Source organism: Danio rerio, chromosome 20, assembly GCF_049306965.1.
Source record: "Danio rerio strain Tuebingen ecotype United States chromosome 20, GRCz12tu, whole genome shotgun sequence".
NCBI lineage: Eukaryota > Metazoa > Chordata > Actinopteri > Cypriniformes > Danionidae > Danio > Danio rerio.
The window spans coordinates 25,835,963-25,859,000 of NC_133195.1; the positions used below are offsets into that span (position 1 = coordinate 25,835,963).

Sequence of the window (23,038 nt, forward strand, 5' to 3'; positions counted from 1 at the left end):
GCAAATTGCGCGGGGCGAATTGAGCATTTTGCGCGTCTGACGCGCTTAACGAGCGTTTCGCGTGAATTTCTCGAATTCGAAAATCTGAACTTCAGCGTACATTCACGCCGCGTTAACCAATCAGAAGCTTGCTCTTGTGGGGGCGTGATTGTGACATAGAACCTGTTGTTGGTGTTCCGAGGGAAATTCTCCAGCCTTCACCGACAACAGTTCATCAACCTCGGCTTGGCTCAGTCAGAAGCACCGCTGAAAGCCTCCGTCATCCAGGTTAAGTTTCTGGAGGAGTTTATGAGCTCACAGAGCTGGATGCACCTCTAAAATAATGTAGTGTACTCAGACACGACCCTAAACGTATCGAAGCTGTTTTTTAGTCTTCATAAAGCACATAAACACTGTTATTTTCTTCATAAAATCCATGTTAGCCATTTGGCTATGAAGCTAGAGTCTTCGGGCAGACAGAAGCCCTGCCCATCACGCAAATCCGCGTCTGTTCTGAAGTGAATTTGACACGCGAATGAAGCAGGGTTTGACGCGCGTTCCGCGTCTAGTGTAAACACAGCATAAGAGTCTTGGCGGGATTTCAGAATGATATTTAGGCAACTATGAAGTAGCAGTACCGTCTGTCTACCATAGTTACACAATGCAGCATTTAGCTCGCTCGTAAACATGGCTGTCTGAGCAGAAGTTTCATCATTAGCCCTGACTGTCAGATGCTCATCATCTCAGAAGCTGTATTTTTAGATGCTTGATAACAGATAACGTTATAAGGTGAGTTATGGCTGGAGTGGACGCTGCCAGACGGGCTTTTTATTCATTTTGTCATGACAGGAGCGAACAAGGATACTAAAGAGTGACAGAGTCCACAAAACTGCTCTCTGGTTGCATTTCATTTGATGAATATTATCTTTTAGAGCTTCAAGTTAGCCTCAGGTTTTTCTTGTCAGATTTGTCGCTACGGGGGGTGGGGGTGTTGGGGGGTGCAAAGGGGGGCATTGCCCCCTCAGAAAGAGTTTGTGCCCCTCCCCCCCCCAATTTGTAATAAAGGATTGTACACTCAAACCGAAAATTATTTCTGTCATTAATTATTAACACCCCCGTCATTCCAACCTAAAGGTTTATGATGTTTACAATATCACGAAAAAAACACTTATGATAGCCTAAGATGAATCTTTGTTTTTACATTTAAAATGATGAAAAAAAAGTTATATAGCATATTGAGTTGCGTGTTATTCGTGCCAAAATTTAACTAATTTTCATGGTAATAACATGTGAAATTTGGTATCTTTTTTAGGTATTTTTCTGGCTACACTAATGCCTTAAAATGTAACTAAGTAAGCTTTTCCCTGACACTGATGTTGGTTGGATAATAGGCTACGTGAAGCGGGATGACTCGATTAAGCTTATTTCACTATATTTATTTACCGGTTAAATGAATAGTCTGATCGTGGGTCAGCTTGCATGTGTGGGCATAATTTGACGTCTTTACCTAAAACTTTAAACATTCATAGGCCTGTTATTTGAAATAAAACGGAAATAATAAGGAGAATAGCATATGATTTAAAGCACTCGTTTGGCACTGAAGCCATAGGGTGTGTCTCCGTACTAACAGAGTATGTTTGATAAAGATTTATCAGAGTAGGGAGTGAATGTTGGCCAGAGGTGACAACAATATGTGTCGAAACAAGAAATCGGCACACTTCAATCACTCAAAAGGTCTAAGGTCTTGTCAAGGATCATTTCTAATTTGATATGACCGCTAAAGTAAGGTAGACCGAGTACATTTTTCAGAGAAGGATACAGTTAAAACACCTTAAATAATTAACATTTTTGCTCCACTCATGCATATTAGCATTCTCATATAGTGAGAAATATGAACGGTGTGCGTCCTTTAGATATTGGTAAAAAAAAAAATTCTCAAGGTAAAATTTTAATTCAACAATGTCCTTTCCACAATGAATAGGTTATGATCCTTTCCTGACTTTCAAACCTGATGTATATCATTGCAAAAGATACTCTTTGCTCTAAAAATAGACATAGTTTATGACATTGTGCCATGCAAGGTTTTTCAACACACTGTCTCAACTGGATTGGTGTTATATTGCTTTACATGCAGTTTAGTTGCATTGTGATAATATGATACAAGTCATGTCATAAACACGTTATGGAACTTGTTTTTAAAAATATATTTGTGATTATTTTAATTGTCTATTAGTAATAGACATGTTTTCTACAATCAATATTAAAAGGATTAGATAGTATTTTTTAAACTGTACAATGTGATAAAGTGGGTACAGTTGATACACTATGTTGTTACATGCAATAACAGTTAAATCACAGATAATTAAATAAATACTTATAGGTTGTGTGTAAACCAGTACACTTACTGTTATAGGCTTAGGGTAGGCTTATAGAATAAACAATTATGTATGGGGTAAATATACTGACTTAATATGTCTGTAAAGTATAAAAAACCTCTGTGCTTAATGTAATGATATTAGAAATACCGCTCTTTCTGTGTGTAAAAATAATATTTTTACTTTTTGTTGTTTTATTTAACTATTTCCATGTTCTTTTTACTGTTATGTTTACATTTTGTGCTTCTAGCATAATCTTTTATAGTGTTAAATATTTTGGTCTTGTGTGTGGATGATTTCCGGTGATAGGTTATGGCTTGAAGGGCATCCGCTGCGTGAAACGTGCTGGATAAGTTGGCGAGTCGTTCCACTGTGGCGACTCCAGATTAATAAAGGAACTAACCTGGCAAGAAAATGAATAAATGAATAAATTTTGTTCTTATATCTTTTTAACTGAATCTTTTTTAAATAAAGTAAATAAATAAAACAATAATTTGAAAAATGCACAACTCTACATTATTATGTTTGCAATACATATTTAGCCAGCAATAGAGAATTATTCAGTGGTGTCTCAACTGTACTCTACATGAGAACAGTTGAGACAAAAATACACCTTATGTTTATGAGCTAATTGTGGAAAATATAAACTACTTATGGCTATTACCAATATGTAACATTTCAATGCACAATCAAAATTAATTAATTCATTCATTTATTTACTTTTCAGCTTAGTCCCTTTAATAATCCGGGATGGCCACAGAGGAATGAACTGCCAACTTATCCAGCACGTTTTTACGCAGCGGATGTCCTTCCAGCCACAACCCATCTCTGGGAAAATCAAAATAAATATCACGTCAAAGTTACCTCAAATTAAGCATCTAGTTTTTGTGATTAAAAAAGCAAAACGTTTTTCTAATGTACTCAGTTTACCATACAGAAACCAAACATTCTCAAGTCTACTGATGTTTTATTAAAACAATTAAAAACACTAAACTAACAAACTAAAAACATTAAATTCAGTGATTATTGTCCATGCTGAAATAGCACAACGCTCATGTGTAATCTGCAGTGCAGCCATGAGATTGCACTGGGTTGCATCTACTACGTAAAGTCAAAGAAGTCCTCGATATCACAGCACTGGAGTGGCCCCAATGGGAGGAGCAAGGCAAGTTAACTAAGGAGGGGGAGGAGAATTTTGAGGTCAAAAGATAAACAGAAAGTGGACTGAATGAAGACATAGCAGTCGTCAAAGAAAAACAGTGAAGACATGAGCACTGAAGGTAATCAGAGCACAGGAGGAGAATCAGCCGTGGACACAAAATCCGGCCGTCCTGGATGGAAGGTAAGTGCATGTCGAGAGGTTTGTTTATCTTTCTGAATACTTCTGTTCCTTATTGTAAGATACTTTTAAATAGTCTTCATTTGGTAATGAAGATATTCAACATGGAAAGCAGTGTCAAAGTCCAATAAAAAGCTTGTAAAATTATGGATTTGAATGTTTGCTTATAGACCAACGTTCATGTGGTTGATTACATGTTTAATGATAGTAACCAGATGTTCACCTCACTTTCTATGAGGCTTGTGTATCTGCTCTTGGTGTTTGCACAGAGTCAGGAAACTGAAGTGTACATTTAGAAGTGAGCTTGAAATGTTGATTATCTTTCCAAGCCAGCTAGTTTTGAAAATACCATGTGGTGAATGTTTTACTCACAAAGTAGCTTGATTAATCAAAAAATCTTTACAAATGTCTCCATACAAGAAAAATCAGTGATACTTTTCTCCAAACATTTGCTGTTACAGCAATTTCAGTGCCCCATAGCTGATCCACGCTTTCCCAGAGAAGATGTGAAGCAGATATGGATGGAATGCCAGCATGATAGCTTCTGGTATCGAGGTAAAGAGACACTTGAAATTATTTACTATCACATATAGTGAGTGCACTGAAAAAAAGTGTAAATGCAAATAATGTTTACTCTCGTGTCATTGAAAAATCTTTTTTTTTTTCTGTAAAACACTAAACATATTTAACAAAAATCAATTTTGGCTTCCACTGACCTCCATCCCATGAAAAACATACTATGGTACTCCATAGTAAATATTGTATATAGTAAATATAATCTATAGTAAAAACTATGAACCGTAGTAAAGTGTTTATACTGTATATATTATAGTAATTACAACTCTTTGTTAATGAAGGCTACAGCTTACCGTAGTATCATTTCCTAATAAACGCTAATAAATACTTTATTGTACCTTGGTTTTTACTACAGTGAACTGTGGTATAGCATAATAAAGCCTATAGTGAATTGAAAACTCAGAACAACAATGGGTAATTTGTTTATAATAATATAGTGGTTGTATTACCAAAGCTATTAGAATTAAAGTAACTTTCTACGGTATGATTTTAAAAAGCTGTATATTTACTATACTGTACAACTGATTTTTTTTTTTCTTTTGGGATTGTTTGGGTGGAAATGGTTGAATGATTGTTCTAGAATTTTTGAGTGAACTTTTCCCCCTTTAAAACTCTGTAAGTACAAAACAGACAGAGAGCTTCTCCTCTGAATGATCTTCACAGGTTGTTTGCTTTGGTGAAAAGGGATTCGACAGGTGTGTGCACGTATTTTCAAGAATGTTCTTCCAAATAAGGACTAACGCATTTATTATCCAGTGCTTATGTTTTGACATGGCTGGAATTTGGTTTAACCACAGCACTGTTTGTGTTGGGGAGACATAAGCCTCATGTTATCTGCCTGTTGTTTAGCGTTGACAGTGATCTGGAATACAGTTGTCTAAAGTAGCCAGTTATTTGGTATTGGATGGTAAAATGTTTAAGATACGCTCACTCACTCACTCCCTCCTTCAGTCTTCGTGGTCCTTGCTTTATCAGGGGTATAGCTAGCGGAATGAACTGCTGATTAAAGATACTGAATGATGGTTTTATAAAGACTATTTTGTACCACCAGCCTCTTTGTAGTAAGGGTGGGGATCATTCCTGATGTCAGAACCTCTGTAAGAATGGTGGAAGTGTCCTGCGGATTGCCTCATTTTGAAGTAAAGCGCCTCCCTTACTGATCATTTATGTACTTCCATTGAGTGTTGATCTTTAGATCTAAAATTACCATAACTAAATTAAGCATGTGTGCTGTTTGGCATTTAGATGAATGTTCAAGGGCGAGGCAGTGGCGCAGTAGGTAGTGCTGTTGCCTGACAGCAAGAAGGTCGCTGGTTCGAACCTCGGCTCAGTTGGCGTTTCTGTGTGGGTTTCCTCCGGGTGCCCCGGTTTCCCCTACAGTCCAAAGACATGCGGTACAGGTGAATTGGGTAGGCTAAATTGTCCGTAGTGTATGAGTGTGTGTGTGAATGTGTGTGTGGATGTTTCCCAGAGATGGGTTGTGGCTGGAAGGGCATCCGCTGTGTCAAAAAGCTTGCTGGATAATTTTGCGGTTCATTCCGCTGTGGCGACCCCGGATTAATAAAGGGACTAAGCCGACAAGAAAGTGAATGAATGTTCAAATGTGAATTTGAAGTATTGTTTTTAAGCACTGATCTGTTAATATCTCCACAGCTCTTCCTCTCTCTGCCGGCAGCATGGCTGTGACTGGTGGTCTCATATACAGTGGTAAGACAGCCTACAAAATATTTAAAAAAACGTTCATTTCACAAAGCTGTTGAGTTTTAATTCCTGAGTTCAGGGCAGTTTCGTTTCAGATGATGCAATAGATTGTAATTCTGACATGTGTAACACATGTGCAATAATCAGGGTTATTATAGCTAGATTTGTAATATTTATTTTAGTTAACTTGATGTACATAAGTAACTAATGTTGAAATGATTATCTGAAAAGTATAATATAGATAAACTATGAAGAATCATTACATAAAAATGGAAGATCTAAAAATATAAATAAAAAACAATAGTTATATCAATGTAATTATGTAACATTGTGATTTGATTAATTTGTTGCAAATTGATCACTTATTAAATTAAGAAATTTTCACAAAATAAATGTAAAGTCAAAAATATTTTAAAAGCATCAAGTAGTCATTTACAAATTGTAGCTTTAGAAAGATTTTTGTTTTGATGCAACATAATTTATTATTCAGACACTTTAAGCTACAATGGTCATGCTTATATTTTGATTTTTTGAAGTTGCATCTAAATTGGAATTTAGACATATTTACAGACCATTTATTGCAGCTCCAAAGCCAATATTGCTTACCAATATTTTTCAACATTTTTTTCATGTTATGAAAAAAATGGAGATTTTAAATGTCTCAAAGGTAAGTGACAGGCTCAGTTCTCCTTTTTTTCTTTTTTTACACACGCACGCACACGCGCACACACACAAACACACACACACACACACACACACACACAAAGAGTTCAGAACTCACAATAGGTCTAATACATGGGTCTTAAACTCTCAGTGTGAGCAGCCTTCAAAATCTTTAGATCACTCATTTTATTTTGATAAATTGAACACTGATCATTCACTGACCTTGTTTTACAGGTGTCTGGAAACAGTCCAAGCGATTTGGGTATTTCCCTAAACTGATTTGTAAGTCACTGTTGCGAATAATAATGTACATTCTCACACCCCATTATTATGCAAATGTATCATTACTTTACTCTTCTTTACTGTGCACTTTCTTCTGCAGTGGCGGGTATTGTGGGTTTTGCAGTAGGCAAAGCTTCGTATATCGGGACCTGCAGAGAGAAGTTCAACAACAAACTGGGACCAGAGTTCACAAAAGCTTTTGGTGGCCCTGGCTTTGGACCTGGTGGCTTTAGACCTGGGCATAAGTAAGTATCCTAATGTGTTTGTTATTCGTGAAATAATTGCATGCAGTGAACTGATTTTTTGGTTGCTTAAAATATTTATTTTACTTTCAACAGCCATTGCATCCATGTGTGTGAAAAGTGCAAGCAACAAGAAGCACAGGCTGCAACAGTACCTGATGCACCCACTCAGAGCTGAGGTAAAAAAAAACACAAGCACACCCAAACACACCCATTTACATCAACACAGAAGAGCTACATGGCCCACATCAGTCAGCACCTGTTCACTAACACCCCCCCCCCCCCCCCCCCACACACACACACACACCACCCCCCACACTATCACTAGTCATTTTACACCCACCACACCCCCTCCCACTGTTCATTTACATTCTAAAGTACACTCACCAGCACTGTTTGATTCTAAGCCACACCCATTACTACTAGTCAAACATTTTAAACCACATCCATTACTACTATTGATAGATTTTAAACCACACCCACCTTCACTGTCCATTTAAATTTACAAAAGTATACACAACTAGCACAACTAGTAATTTACATATTTAATCCACATCCACCAGATTCTATATTGGCATTCTTCTAAACCCCACCCATCAGATATTTACATTCTAACACACACTACTCTTACATTCTCATATACACACCAGTGAAAATTTCATTCTAAACCCCACCCATCAACACTACTGATTTTAATTTTTACTACACACTCACTTAATTTACATCTAAACACAATTACACCTAAACTACACCCACTACTACTCCATTGCATTCTAAACCAAACTTACTGGCTGCTATTAATTTGAATCCTAAACCACGCCTACTTAAACAACTTATATGGCTTATGTTCAAAAGGACATTGCACTATGTAATTCAGACTAAAAGTAATACTTTATTTCTTTCTTTCTCCCCGTAGGGTTTTGAGTTTCAGCAGGAAGCCACTTATTAAACCATGTTGTTTTTTGTTTATAATAAAATCAAATGATTAAAGACTGAATGTTTGTTTAAAATATGATGCAACAGGAGGCAGCTGAAATCATCTGTAATGGACCCTAAAGGTAACTAACCAGCAGGGGGCGCCAAGACACCACAGTCCATTGTAACTATGCTTCGCTGTGAACCTTTGTGCAACAGGTTCATTGACTGAAACGAGCTGTAGGTGTGTCAAACAACAGTGCACTAAAAATGTGGTTTGCGCATGAGGTATTTTGAAGATAACAATAAGCGATGAAAGCTACTGTTGTTGGTCTCAAGTACAGTGTTTTACATACAATTAAGGTGGACGAGTAAGCTCTTATATTGATATATACACCAACGGTATCTGCTCAGCTTTCCAAATTTCTGGAGGTTTTGATTCAGTTTTATGGCATCATCATACTATACATGGGCGTAAATCTGATTTAACAGTAGGGGGGACAATAAATATTAAATTTCTTTCGAGCATTTTTTTGAAGGGGACACAAATAATACAGCTGAATTGTACTATTAAAGATTTGTCCCCACAGTTAAAAATGGTTTTATCAAAATTATTATTATAGCATGGAGACTACGTCATTATGATTATTCTCAAAGTTTTTCTCAGGTTCAATGGCAAAGCAAATTTTTCTTCGAAACTATTTATTGCATTGTTTGTTGTGTCGTTTACATTCAATAGACTGACTCCTGAAGCAGAATAAATGCAGCAAAGTACATTTTCCATACTCATAATAACTAACTTTAAAAACGTTAAAATGACCGATCATATTGTAAATCAGTGAACCTGTGAGGTTCGTCTGCTAAACAGCCACAACTCCGAAAACATTTTAAAAGTTGTTCACCCCCAAAAGAATAGTCATTATACCCTCAATAAAGCACAACACCCTTACCTGACACTGTACATCTGACTGACCCTGCTCTGCCTGTTCCTCAATCATTTCTTTCTCCTTTGCCTGGTGTGATTGATATTGTGACATTAACGTTAGTATTTTATCAAGCACTCATTCTTAAAGCCAATATGTGAACTTTTTGTACTAGGTGTTTAGCTGCAGTGAAAAATGATCTTATTTCCATTTTCTCTGTCATTTTATCCAATACATAACACTGCCAGGCAAGTTTATTTATACTGTAGCACAATTTATACACGATGGTAATTCAAAGTGCTTTACATAAAGAATGCAAAACTATCATAAAAATAATCATAAAAAAAGAATTAAAAAAGGTTAACATTTTAATTTTAAATTAATTAAGTCACTTAAAATAGAATAGAAACTAATTAAACAAAGTCGTCACAAATGAAACAATGCATGCATGGGAAACGACTTTAGCGTTAGCAACAAGCTAACGTTAACTAGATATTAATCGCTAATACAGCAGATTCATGGACAATTACATGGGTAATCAGCATTTTTGCCGCAACTAATTTATGAACGAGTCTTTATTAACTACATTAAGAGAATCGCTTTATTTAAGGTGAATAAAATCCCCTACTTACTTACTGAAATTCAACATTAACTCAGCCGCAGCCAGCCACTCCTGACGTGCGTGTGTGTGATCAAGCAGGCGAGATGATGGAAAGCACACAGTGGACCGAACCACTCTGAGGAAGTTGAGGGGGAACTCATCATGTTTTTAAATGCATTTTAAATGATAAATGCGGTTTTCTTTCTACTTAAACAATTATTTTATCTAGAGTTTTTATTTAATTTTTTTAATTTGTGTGTGTGTGTGTAGGGACAACCCTCGGATGGAAAGGGACAGGTCCCCCACTCCCGTACAGTTAAAGTCAGAATTATTAGTTCGTTTGCTTTATTCGTTTTCTTTTTAATAAGAAGTTTTTTTCAACACATTTCTAAAGATAATAGTTTTAAAAACTCATTTCTAATAATGGATTTCTTTTATCTTTGCAATGACAGTAAATAATATTTGACTAGATATTTTTCCAGACACTTCTATACAGCTTAAAGTGACATTTAAAGGCTTAACTAGGTTAATTAGGTTAACTAGGCAGGTTAGAGTAATTAGGCAAGTCATTGTATATTATTCTGTAGACTATCAAAACAAATTGCCTAAAGGGGCTAATAATTTTGTCCTTAAAATGGGGTTAAAAAATTAAAAACTGCTTTTATTCTAGCCAAAATAAAACAAATAAGACTTTCTCCAGAAGAAAAAAATATTATCAAACATACTTTGATAATGTCTTTGCTCTGTTAAACATCATTTGGGAAATAAAAAAAGAGAAAAAAAAAAAAATCAAAGGGGGGCTAATAATTCTGACCTCAAATATATACACCCAAATAACAAAAGAGGTTCAAAGGGGTTTGCAGATTTCACCAGCTTTATTTGAAATAACTGAACATCTGAATGAAAAATCTTCATTTAAAATGAGAATAAAATGAACTTCAGTACAATGAAATCCTCATCTCTTATTTCCAGCTTAGAGGACAAGACTATAAACTGTAACATCAGTTAACGATGATGTCATGATTATCATGGGTCCAAGTCTAAACACATCTACAGTCATAACACTGTCATGATAACAGTAACCTGTGCATAGCTTTAAAACTGCGTTGAACTAAATTTTCAGTGGAGAATCAACTTTTGATGGTTTTATTTGTTACATGGCCATTCCTGGGCATCTATTACACTTATATTATATTTAAATTATTATTATGTTTGAAAAAGGTTTTGTTGGAAATCATTTCTCCTAACACTGATACTTAAATTGACAAACAAGAAGCCAAGATTACATATTTTATCTGAGCAAATAGACTTGATTCTACAAAATTTGCATTCATTTCCAAGGCCTTGCTCCTTAAAATACATTCATCTTCAATTCAGCATTATAAATCAGATATTTGGTCTGATCCGGCAGGATGAGGCGAGGAAACACCACAGCCATTTGGAGTTCTTCAGTCATCTGATTCTCTTACTCTTCCCAGGAATCACCATACTTGTTCTTTTTAGCTGGAGGAGTAAGAAAGAAATCGGCTTACAGATTAAAAGATACAGGGACATTAAAGGATTATAAAGTATTTAGTACCCAATTAAAGTTAAGCAAAAGTTCCAATAAGCAAAGTGTATTCAAAATATTCACATATTCTTACTTAAATTTCTGGTGGAGATCTTTTGGTTTGGTGCACATTATGCATCAAATAAACGCATCTTTGTGTATCTTTTCTAATCCGTGTGCATCATTCAAATTAACTATACCCTTTCGTCATTTTAGTGGCTGTTTTTGCCCTATTGACTTCCATAATAACAACATTTTTTTATTGCAAAGCCATGACACCAATGAATCATCCGTTCTTGATTGTTAGTGGTTTTCCCTGTTTGGAAGATGTCAGATTTGTAATTTTTACCAACTAAAAACAAGCAACTGATTTTTTTTATTTTAGGCTATGTTGCCAATTATAGGCCTTACTGTTGTAGCTACATTATATTAATGCTTTACAGTATAAGTATTAGCTGATTTTTATAGATTTTATTTAAAGATAAAGCCGAAATTTACTAAACTACTTATTAATAAGGTAAAATAAGATACTTTATGTTAACAATGTGACAAAAACAAGCTAATCAGTGACTTCAAAGCAGAGATGGGAAACAAACAGTAATTATGTGTACGGTTCCACCTCCAAAAATGTTCATGATAGGCATGGGTCGCTATGAGATTCTAACAGTATGATAACCTTGGATAAAAAATATCTCCGTTTCACGGTATTGTGATTAATGCTCTAAAATATATTCTTTTTAAATATCTGGCTAAAAAATAAGAACTTTTTCCCGCTTTTAACATGATAGCTGCATCCGAAATCATATACTTCCATACTATACAGTACACCAAAAACAGTATGAGCGTCGAGTTGTATGTCCGAATTCATAGAATTTAAAAAACAGTATCTAGCTGACCTACTGCTTCTGGCAAAATTCACAAGTGAGCATCTGATGGACACTACACTATCCCATGATGCACCGCAAGACAATTTAGGAATGGGAGTGACATAGGTAGTACACGTGATGATGACAAAATGGCATCCGTAGTAAGTCCATGCTCCATTCATACTATTCACATTCATACAGTATAGTTTTCTAGCGGTCTCATAGTAAATTCGAATTCACATGCAGCATCTACTGAATAGTAGGCCATTTCGAACGCAGCCAATTAATTTTATTTTGGTACAGTGAACATGTCAGGCTAAATAATTCAAATGAATAATTGACTTCTGCTGTCTTGATTAGTGTCAGAAACACAAATTTCTTTACAATTTAAACGACATCTTTGGATATCTTTCATGCTGGAGGCACTGTTGTACTTAAAAACGAAACAAAATAAATAATTAAAATCTCATATATAATATATTGTAGGTATGGTATAGCAGAAAATTGTATTGGTTTTTTTAAATCTTGACTTTTCCAAACTGTGTTTTACCTTTAAAAAGGTTATCGTGCCTAGTACATGGCCCTAAATTTCACATTGGCCAACCCAACTGACACTCTGAACTGAATTACTTCATGGGTGCTGTCATATTTATCAGTTAGATAATCGATGAAACTTTTTATAGGCTTTAAAAATCTCTACAGGGCTCACACTTCATTGCTTCAACAGACTTCCTTACAAGTTATCGGTTACAGAAGCTCACCTTCCTTTTTGGGTTGCATCACCTCCATTTGTGGTTTCATTTGCGTTTGGTTTTTCTGTGGGAGCGTGACTTCATAGTTCTCCCTGTTCTTGTTACGCAGTTCCTCATACAACACTGGCTTTCTCTTGGGCACATCCTCTTCCATATAGAGTGGCGCTTTAGAATAAATGCAAACTACTGGTTAAACATCTACCAAGTCCTTATTCAGTGACAAATGTACTTTCCCTTTGCCAACTGTATACAAATTTGTATTTATTCAGGGAAATTTATCTGGAGGACCTGCTGAAGAAAGATTACAGCGAGTACTCTGTTAAATTTATGTTTAGCTTGAGTAAAGTCTGTTTTGTAGGTTAATGAGGGTGCTTTTTAGCAGGGTTCTTCAGCATTGTACATTTTAGAACAACATAAGCCATCTGAACAATGTAAAACTGAGTGGTTTGTTTTGGGTTTGGTTAACCCTACTCTGAATCTCAAGAGTCTGTTTACTAGATTTGTCTAACAGACTAATGGTGTTCATGAGCAAGCATTGCAGTACCTTGCGAGGGTAAATCATCCCTGATGTTAGCAGGACCAGAATCACTGAATCCAGAGCTGAAAGGAGTGGTTTCGTATGATTGAGATGGGGTACTGTAGGTGTAATCGCTGGTGTAGCTGCTGTAGCTCTCAGTTGCAGAGCTGACTTCTGTCGCAGGCTGTTGGACGGACTCTGAACCAGGCTGCTGAGATTCAGATGAGTTTGGATCAAAATCGGGTTGGTTCATCCTATGAAACAAATATCATTGTGTAAAAAAATAAAGAAATTATTTACTTGACATAGGAAATCACAAAATAGTAAAGGTACAGAACAATCTACAATTGTATAAATTCCGAGGTCACTGATTAGCCCCATTTAAAGTTAAATACTACACTGTAAAAGATTACCGTAATTTCAATTAAATATCTGTAACCTGGTTAACAGTAATTTGCCTAGATAAATATGATTAATAAACATAAATTGACTTTCACAGAATTCCCCACAAGACACTCTATTGTTATTATTTATTTATTTATTAAATTTTTTTTGTGCTCATCAGTTAAGTACATTAGAGTTTAATGTTACATAAAACAAGATATATATATATATATATATATATATATATATATATATATATATATATATATATATATATATATATATATATATAAAATGTTTATTGCATTAATTTATTTTTATGTGTGTTACCATGATGGTGTTAAGCAGTTGTGTAAATGACTGAATGAATGATTTTTTTACTGTACATTTTTACAGATTTTTGTTTTACAGTGTAACGAGTGTAAAAGAGCAGAGTTATATTAAGGTGTTAGGACAATTTTGAAAAACTTCAAAAGTTCAAAAACAATTGATGATGGATTGTTTTAGAAATACTTTGATGAAAGGTTTTGAACCACTTCAAATGTTGACTACTGAATATATTCTGAAGCATAGTAGAAAAAAAAACATTCGATTAGATGCAAATACTAATCGAATTAAAATTATAGGAACCCCTTAGATCAGGGGTGCCCAAACTTTTTCTTATGAAGGGTCAAATAACAAATTTGATTTGATTGAAGATAAATAAAGTTGCCATGTGTAATTTCATTATTTATTCAATAATATTTTAAAATGACAAGAAAACTTTGGTTTACATTAACTAATACAGTATATTTTACATTACATTTTACATTTGATCTCTGTTAAAGGCATTCTCCCCAACTCACTAAATTATTCTCACTCTCTTCTCAGATGGGATGGTGGACCAAATCAAAGGTTACAGTGGGCCAACTTTGGCAAGGGGGTCCCACTTTGGGAATCTCTGCCTTAAATATTGCTGTTAATCAGATGGTAAATATCTAACAAACTTGATTTAACTCTGTTTTGAAGTAATTGAAACTCTCCGACAGCAGGTTGTCTAGATGAAGGCCTTTCAGCCTCAGCAAGAGAAGTTTATCTGTCCAAATCTGCAATTTATAGAATATTGTAAGTTGTCTACACCCTGTCCCAACTACATGTGACGTGGCACTGCAACATCCGATTAAAGGTAGGTTTTCCATGTTACTCCCCCAACCACCAATGGTGGCCATTAGAAATGGTTTATATTTCTGCAACATCATGGCTGGAATAACAGCATACACTACAATGGCAATGATCACCTCAGGTGCTGATTATGTGCTTTATTCAGTGTTAAATGGTACCAATAAGAGTTTGAATAAAATGCATTGGCATTAATTACCCTAATTTACCTCAAATCTTAATTTGAGGGAAAACGTGTGTAGACTTCAGTGAAATGTGGAAGTGTCATGTTTTGGTGGCGTTTTCTGCAGCAAGTGCTGAATCTTTTTATAAATTGTTTAAAGTTATATAATAAATATGAAAATGTAATATAGCCATTAAAACATTTTAAAAAGCAAAACAATTAACAAAAAATAAATAAATAAAGACTAGAATGAACGAATCGAGCATGTATTCGAAAACACAAACTTACTCAGAAGACACGTGACGCAGACGTCCCTGTCGTAATGCCTCTCCCAGTGGAGAGTTCTCCAGTTTCATAAACTTTTCTTGACAGACCCTCACGTAAGACATTTTTCCACCGATGTATCCAAATATGCCAGCAACTGCACAACAATCCTTTATTGAAAATGGCAATTTCCGTACAATCTTTTTTTATATTGCTTTCTATATAATTTTGTGCTGTCTGATGTTCTTTATACTCACAGGCAATTTTAGGAAGCGCACCAAATCGTGGAGATGGAGAAAGCATTCCTATGGAAAAATAATAACAATAAGAGAATTTCTTTACTTTTGTTTTAAATAAAGGGTTAGTTTGTCCAAAAATGTAACTTTTGATAAGATGATGAACACAAGTAAACAGCATTTGAGCTGCTGTTTGTCATATTTAATGCACTCAGTGTATGTGCTTTAATCAACGTTTATATGTGAAAAGCCTAAATTATAAATTCTAAATAAATAAAATAAAGCAGGGATCATGTTTCTGAATCGCTCAATTAATAAGAATTTCAGTCTCTTAATGCACCAAGTAATGATCTTTTAACAAAGTGACAGAAAAATAACCTAAAAAAAGGTTTCATTTGTTTTTAAAATGATTGAAATGCGTATGCATAATTGGTTGATCTTACTGCTTTTATTTTTATTGGAAACCGTATTAAATATATACATACTGCATTTAATTACCTAATAATAATCATTGTCGCTCAAAAAATAAATCCTGTCATTGGTTAAACATGCCCTGATTTTTCCAGTCCTGTATACATTTTTTGGATTTCTCATTGAGATCACAGGACCCTCGAGTGAGTGATCCCTAGATTTGTTTGGTGCTTACATTCTTTCTTTCTGTTAAGCAAAACGATAAAGTTTATACAAAAGTGGACTGTCCATGGGTTGCATTTCTGAAAACCATCCTTAGCCAACTAAGGTCGCAAGTTCCGTCGTTACAACCATAGTTCCTTGATTTGGTGTGTTCCAAATCCAGAGTTCCAACAAACATTCGCAAACTTGCACTTTTCCAACTACACATCTCGAGCTGTAGTTAGAAGCATAGTTCCTGCCTATGTGTGATTCCCAGTTAACCTATCCTATCCCCTATTCATTTAGAACATTCTAACATTTAAACTTAGAATGATTTAAAAAAACATTAAAAGGCATCACTCTTAGCTGCAATTTGCTTTTAAACTATTTTAACAGTTCAGATTTAGCGATCATCATATTGACAATTACGTTCCCTTCGCAGTGCACTTTGAAAACATTTATGCCAACGCAGCTGTGGCTCATCGAAAAAAAGGTGAGAAAGCTAAAGGTGAGTTATTATTTAAAAGTGGAATTTATGTTACGTCTCTAAAGCTTGTGAAAAAAATATATAGCATACGTTAATGCTTTAATTTATAGAAGGTTATTTATTAGGAAATGTATCTGTACAGTATATGACATTGGCCTGTTGGTTAGAACATTTCTGCAGTTTTTTGAATGCATCATTGTAAAAGTAGACGTTTACAATAAATAAATAAACAATTTCCTACTTAATAATAATAATAGGATTGGAAATTTTGTATTGTTCTTTTACCAAACGATGCATACTTTGTTCTTTAGTATTTTACCCTTTTTAATGTTGAGGGGTTTGCCTTATGTTTTAATTGCTATGTATGTGATGTAGATTTTATTTTTAGTATTGATTGTGTGCAGCACTTTGGGCAACGTTGTGTTGTAAAAATGTGCTATATAAATAAATAAACTAATAAACTAATAATAACTGGTACTGTGATAGTTTAGCCAGAGAACCCCAGAGAATAAACAATGACAATTTTCCAGTTTGGGGTGAACTACCCCTTAAATTTCCCTGAATTAACAATAACCTTTATAGTAATTATTAATAACAGGGTGAAATGTTTTTTTTACTTTATTATTATTTTAAGAGAGACTAAATATACTTTCCAAAAGGTATATCTAACAATATACATTTTCGAACACTTTAAGCGCATTAAAAAAAAAAAAGAAAGAAAAAAAAAAAGAAGCATATCTCAGAATTTTTAGAAATACAATATTCTCTATATAGGCGGCTGCACTATGGCACAGTGGATATCACTGTCGCCTCACAGCAAGAAGGTCGCTGGGTCAGCTGGCATTTCTGTGTGGATTTTGCATGTTTGTGTGTGTTTGTGTGGGTTTCCTCCAGATGCTCCAGTTTCCCCCAGTCCAAAGACATGTGGTATAGGTAAATTGGATAAGCTAAACTGTGTGTAGTGCATGTGTGTGAATGAGAGTGTATAGATGTTTCCTAGTGATGGGTTGCAGCTGGACGGTATCTATCCACTGCAAAAAACATGTGCTGGATAAGTTGGCCATTCATTCAGCTATGGCGACCACAGATTAATAAAGGGACTAAGCCGACAAGAAAATTAACAAATTTATATTTATATAATCATATTCTCTATATGGAAACTTCCAAGGTTTTCCTTTGTTTTAAATCTTCACTGATAATTCCAGGTTTTCCATGACAATAGGAACGAGAAACAGACGTAAAAACCTGAAATATAGGACTTGAACATACCTTTTGCTACCAGTACCTGAGTGATTCCGACTGCTATTGCAGAAAATGGTAAAGCTGAAGACAATGAGAAAGCACAAACACATAATCAGAAACGCTCATCTGTATCTAGCAAAGGCTAAAACGTAATGCAGAAAATCAACATTTAATGACTGGATAGCATTACTCACATCTGTACCAGAAGCTTTCTGAGTTGCACTCCCTGAAGACACGCTTCTCTTCTTCAGTGGGAATATAAGCAGAATTAAAAGCACCCTGAGGAGGCAAAATTATGAGTAATTAAAGAACACCTATTGATGATTAAGTGACACACTCTGCTTTTTGGAGTACTTCTGCGTGAGACAGAGCAGTTTAGTTCTAGTTTACAAACACTGCCAGGTGAATTTACTGCCTAACGTTACCTTACTGGACCCATGCTGGACTTGGGCAGCCGGAGTGAATCCAGACGATGCTTGCGACATGACCAATCCTAGATGCAATTACAAAAACAACGTTTTTGCAGTAGCCATGGGATTACGCGGATTACCAGTCAACAAGTTCAACGACACATTTTATGACATGACCTCCAGTCGACTCTTATTAGGAAAACAGACCAACCCGGAAGTGCAGGCGTTAGGCCGGAAGTACAGATTAAAAGTCTCTTTCGATTTATTGTTTTGCCTTGTGAGCTTTTGTTTACTGTATAAACAGTTATGTAATGAGGAATGCTTTACTGTAAATTCGACTTCGATTAAAAACTAATTTTAATTCCCCGGATTCTTAATTTAATAAATTATTTAAATATACATTTTTAGTTTCTTTACATGTATAAGTAAATTTGTATGTGAACTGTTTTCATACGACACGTAGACTTGTAATAACATTTGTAATACACATCTAATAATAACGTGCGATTTTAAAATAACAATATTCATAACATTTTATGTGATTTCATGTTTATTTATTTAAGGGGCAAAAAGCGTCCAAACACGTGAAAATGTGTAAGACTAAAACTAATAACCCATTTACAGCAATAAATAATGGTTATGCTCATCTTAGACAATATAAATACTTTAGTCTGAACAGAGAAACTACATTTAACTTAATAGAATCATAACTGACACTAAAGTGTCAGTATAAGTACGTTATTAATCGCTTTCATTTGTATGTCAATAGCATTTAATTACTTCTATCGACCGACTTTACAGAGAATAACTAATCTCATAAACAACGAACAGTAAACGGGTCTGAACTAAAAAAAGATTGATTTTATCAGGTCTATGCTGCTTACGAACGCGTATGACAAACCGAGGGAGTCTTGTCCTTCAACCTATCCAGCAGTAGTGTGCGTTGATTGACGTCCCAATCCGCCAATACAACGGTCCGTTTGTTAAGCGTGTGAATGCGAGGGGCGGGGCTTGGATCCGCAATCTTGACACAGCAACTCCCCTATCAGAACAGCGGATTGTCAAAGCCGTTAGCCAGCGCTGCTCCAATCTGATGGACAGGGAGGTGGGCACGTTGTCATTCGTCGAGTTTTTAGGTGTTTTGCGAAAAAAGACCGAGAAGATCAGCTTCAAGATCGAACACTAGAGGTCAACGGATGTAAAATGTTGTTTTTGTAAAGCTGGAGTTGGTCTCGCCATCTTTTGGAGAGAAGAGACATCGGGTTTTCAGCGCTAGCGTGAGCAGGCTAACTGACGAGGAAAAGCGCAGCTGCTCTAAAAAAGGTAAGAAAGGCCGAATTCTGTTTGACTAACCTCAAATATCCGACGTCTAACGTTGGGCAGGGAGAGTAAACTTATTGTTTAACTCTCATCGGTTGTCGTATCACATGCACTTCCCCTCGCAGGATATTATCAGTTGGTAGACAAGTTATGTTATGTTGACCTGCATTTGAAGCGAAGATGAGTACAGTCAGTGGTTGTGTCACGAAACATAGTTAGCAGTCTACTTAGACAGCCTTTCTAGACACCATTAGTGCCATTCGTGAGTTAAATAGGCCACACGAAACAATAGTTTAAATGCACAAACCATAGTGTAAGTTTTTGCGAGCCAAAACTGCATTTAACCTGTCAGAAAATAGAGAGAAGCCGTGTTTTTGCAAGCATGTGACGTTATGAAAACTCTTTAGAATAGAGTTATAGTTACATGTTTAGTGGAGGAATAAGTTATATAGTAAAGATCTGCGGTTTTAGTTACAGGATGTAACTAGGCTGGGTTTTAAAGCCACCAAGTCGTGTTCATTAACAACTCTCCTCTTGTTTGAAACCACCAGATTATCAATCTGTTAGTTTACTTTCTCTTTTATTTCCTTAAGAGATAATGTAAACAAATGCAGTAAAACCAGAGCAGCCGTTAGTGTTGAGTTATTAATCTGCAGACATGGCTTTGTTTCATTTTAGACAAACTTATCTTGTCCATCTAATAAAATCTGTCAGATGAAAGGCTCACTGATGTTAATTGGTGTCCTATGCAAACATGTGCATGAGTCATAAATTATGTTAACAACTCGAGAGTCTCAGCATTTGGTGAGAGAGGGCTGCCTATTCAGCAGGGAGCAGAGAAGAGTTCACACTCCTGATCTTGAAGTGTAAACTCTTCCTGCTTACCGCTTTGAGTGTCAAGACAGTAGTGTTTCTCTTGTGAACAGTAGTGGTGTTCAGGGGGGAAGACTGCTGCATGGGATTGTTTTAGCATAGGTGTTACATTCTTGAAATTTTTGCTTTTAAATTTAGTATATATATTTTAAATGCAGTGCATGCAATAACACAAGTAAACAATATCTGAAAGACTTGTGTAAATGTAATTTTAAGTGAAGAATCAGAAACAAATCAATAAGAAGTATTGAGTGATAGTTTTTCTTTTTATTTCTTGTCAGTATTGTGTAAAAGCTGGCCTGCTGTAAAATCTTATGATAATAGATTAAACAGTTTTGTTTCCATACTGTGGAATCGGTTTCAAGGTTTACTGTGGTTTGGAAAAATCAAGGTTTTAAAACCTCTAAAATTTTCTGTTATACCATTCCTAAGGTATATGTAAGATTTTTTTGAATGTGTTTTTTAAATGTGTTGAAAAAAATAAGTGTTTTTGAAACTAATGAAGACAGCAGAAGTCAATCATTAATTTAAATTATTTAGCCTGACATGTTTGCTGCTCCTAAATAAAAAAACTAAAATGATTTTTGTTCAATGGGATAAAAGTTTTTTATTATTTTTTTACCCAAATGTTAAAAAAGAATACGAGCAATTCCAGCGTTATGCATGTGACATTTGCAGTAAAAACTCAAAACATAAATTCGCATAGAAAGTGTGTTAACATTATATTGAAACTTTTGTTTATATTTTCCAGAACAACTGATCACAGAGTTATGAGACAGTTATATCAGTCTGTCAACATGTTTTGTACTTTATATGAAGGAAATAAACATGAGTTATGGATGTGACAAAAAAAGGTGATAATCAAAAGGATATGAGTTGGCTCTCTATAAAACAAAAATGATTGATTTTATTTTATTTTACATTTTCACATTTATAAGGAAAATGTGTTGTTAATGGATGTGACGTCTGTACATTATGGATGTGACAGATATGAAATTGCCACTTATGTGACTTTGGTAAATTAAATATAATAGTTTGAAAAATTTGCCAGATGCATTTTTGAGTATTTCTAAAGTACTGTAAAATACTTGCTTACACAAAAAACCCAGAAACGCTTTCTTTGTTTTTTTTTTATACTTTATTTTTATTTCTTTTAAGGAGAGAAAAAAAAAAGAAAACAGGGGGGGGGGATACAAAAAGTAAGTTAAAAAAATAATAAAATTAAGTAAATAATACAGTAAAACACCAGAACTTAAATGAATGGTTGACAGGTCACATATTTCCTTACAGGTCACATGAACAAATACATATATAAATCAGATTACACTCTGTAAAGGCATAAGTACAATCCATTTCTCCCAATATTGCAGGTATATGTCCATTTGTAGTTTTAAAGAAAAAGTCATCCTCTCCATATTTTGAACATTTGATATGATATCCAACCATTCAGATTTTGTAGGGGGTTCCAGTTGTAGCCACTTGGTTTCTGTATTTTGATGAAAACTTTTCATGGCAAGGTTGACATTTGCACGCAATTGCTCATATATTTTAGAGCAGTAATCACAATATCGTGAAACCGTGATATTTGTATCCAGGGTTATCAAACTGTCAGAAGCATATACTGGCCTATGCTTAATATCAAAATGTAATGTGAAGAGTCGGAAACAAATTCATTAGCAGGAATCAGTGATAGTTTTTCTTTTTAATTTCAGTGTTGTGTAATAGCTAGCTCACAGTACAATATTTTTAAATATTATGCTAATAAATAATTTATTGATTTAACAGTTTTATTCCTATATTGTTCCAAAAATGAAAAAAGGGTCAACAAGAAAATGAATGAATGAATGATTGTTCCAAAAATGCAAACCGTGTTCTAAAGGGGGTCATGCAGTGCTGTCGTGTCTCTAAATTTTCAACACATTGTTTTTTTTTTTTTTTTTTTGTGAGAATATCCACAACGGTGGCGCCACTCAACGTCTGTCCATGGGGTCTAACAATGGCTCAGGACGTCACTCTGCAAGACTGCTGTGTTGAACTGTATTTGATGTGTCCGGTGTGTGATACCTGTGAAGTTTTTACAGTTGCGGTTCAGGGCTGAGCTTTTTTTACTTAACAGCAACCCCCTTAACAGATTAAATGCACAAGCAAGTTGAAGCAACCTGAATGTGAACACAGGAAGTCTTGCAGAATCTCTCATGGCTAAATATGTCTTTCCAGTCAACTAACATGGTGAATGACCAGCAAGAAGTAGATTTGTAGACTGCAGTTTACAGAAGATGTGCAGAAAAAAGATGAGGTGATGGTGTGAAATTGACATTTTAGGCATGAGCTGCATTCTGATCATATAGATTTGTTCCACATGACCGTCTACAGATTTTGTGCCAGTTTGTTTCCCCAACCCAACAGGATTTCTATTCATTCTACATGCTGGAAATGCATGATTTGAGATCAGTATGGCCACAGTATAATTCTGAGCAGACTTCTATATTTCTGATAGGGAGTTTAAATAGGGTTATAAGAGAGAAGAAATCTTGTGTAATGTAGTGTGATTCTAATAATAATTCTATAAAGGACAGAATTACAGATCTTAATTATCCAGATCTAATCAA

General features: G+C 35.1%; 4 protein-coding genes across 31 annotated transcripts in view; 2 read left to right on the forward strand and 2 right to left on the reverse strand.

The window, feature by feature from the left end:
* The window catches only part of dcun1d4 (DCN1, defective in cullin neddylation 1, domain containing 4 (S. cerevisiae)), a 41,045-nt gene extending 31,308 nt beyond the window's left edge, over nucleotides 1-9,737 (reverse strand). For 3 of the 5 annotated variants that reach the window (XM_073932559.1, XM_073932561.1, XM_073932564.1), the window contains exons 1-2: nucleotides 9,628-9,737; nucleotides 9,023-9,085 (exon numbers count right to left, since the gene is read on the reverse strand). In XM_073932559.1, coding sequence (XP_073788660.1) covers nucleotides 9,023-9,036 — 14 coding nt within the window. In that variant the 5' untranslated portion in view covers nucleotides 9,037-9,085; nucleotides 9,628-9,737. The remainder of the gene's footprint in view (nucleotides 1-9,022; nucleotides 9,086-9,627) is intronic. The other 2 variants (XM_073932558.1, XM_073932560.1) reach the window with 1 other exon arrangement.
* On the forward strand, nucleotides 3,591-9,026 carry ociad2 (OCIA domain containing 2). The gene is given in 7 exon segments (NM_001044856.2): nucleotides 3,591-3,696; nucleotides 4,155-4,248; nucleotides 5,923-5,976; nucleotides 6,868-6,915; nucleotides 7,016-7,160; nucleotides 7,254-7,336; nucleotides 8,074-9,026. Coding segments are annotated over 6 exon segments (498 nt in total). The 5' UTR covers nucleotides 3,591-3,621; the 3' UTR covers nucleotide 7,336; nucleotides 8,074-9,026.
* Nucleotides 9,738-10,452: 715 nt separating the features above from the next.
* On the reverse strand, nucleotides 10,453-19,754 carry ociad1 (OCIA domain containing 1). 6 transcript variants are annotated; one of them, XM_073932219.1, is made up of 9 exons: nucleotides 19,720-19,754; nucleotides 18,252-18,319; nucleotides 18,021-18,105; nucleotides 17,854-17,907; nucleotides 15,507-15,554; nucleotides 15,274-15,406; nucleotides 13,308-13,534; nucleotides 12,773-12,928; nucleotides 10,453-11,099 (listed from the first exon to the last, which is right to left on the reverse strand). In XM_073932219.1, exons 2-9 carry the CDS (start codon nucleotides 18,309-18,311, stop codon nucleotides 11,062-11,064), a joined length of 801 nt encoding a protein of 266 aa, XP_073788320.1. In that variant the 5' UTR covers nucleotides 18,312-18,319; nucleotides 19,720-19,754; the 3' UTR covers nucleotides 10,453-11,061.
* fryl (furry homolog, like) overlaps nucleotides 19,292-23,038 on the forward strand; it is a 168,839-nt gene continuing 165,092 nt past the window's right edge. For all 19 annotated transcript variants that reach the window (XR_012395574.1, XR_012395573.1, XR_012395575.1 and 16 more), the window contains exon 1: nucleotides 19,292-19,559. The gene's annotated coding sequence lies outside the window, so the exon portion shown is untranslated. The remainder of the gene's footprint in view (nucleotides 19,560-23,038) is intronic.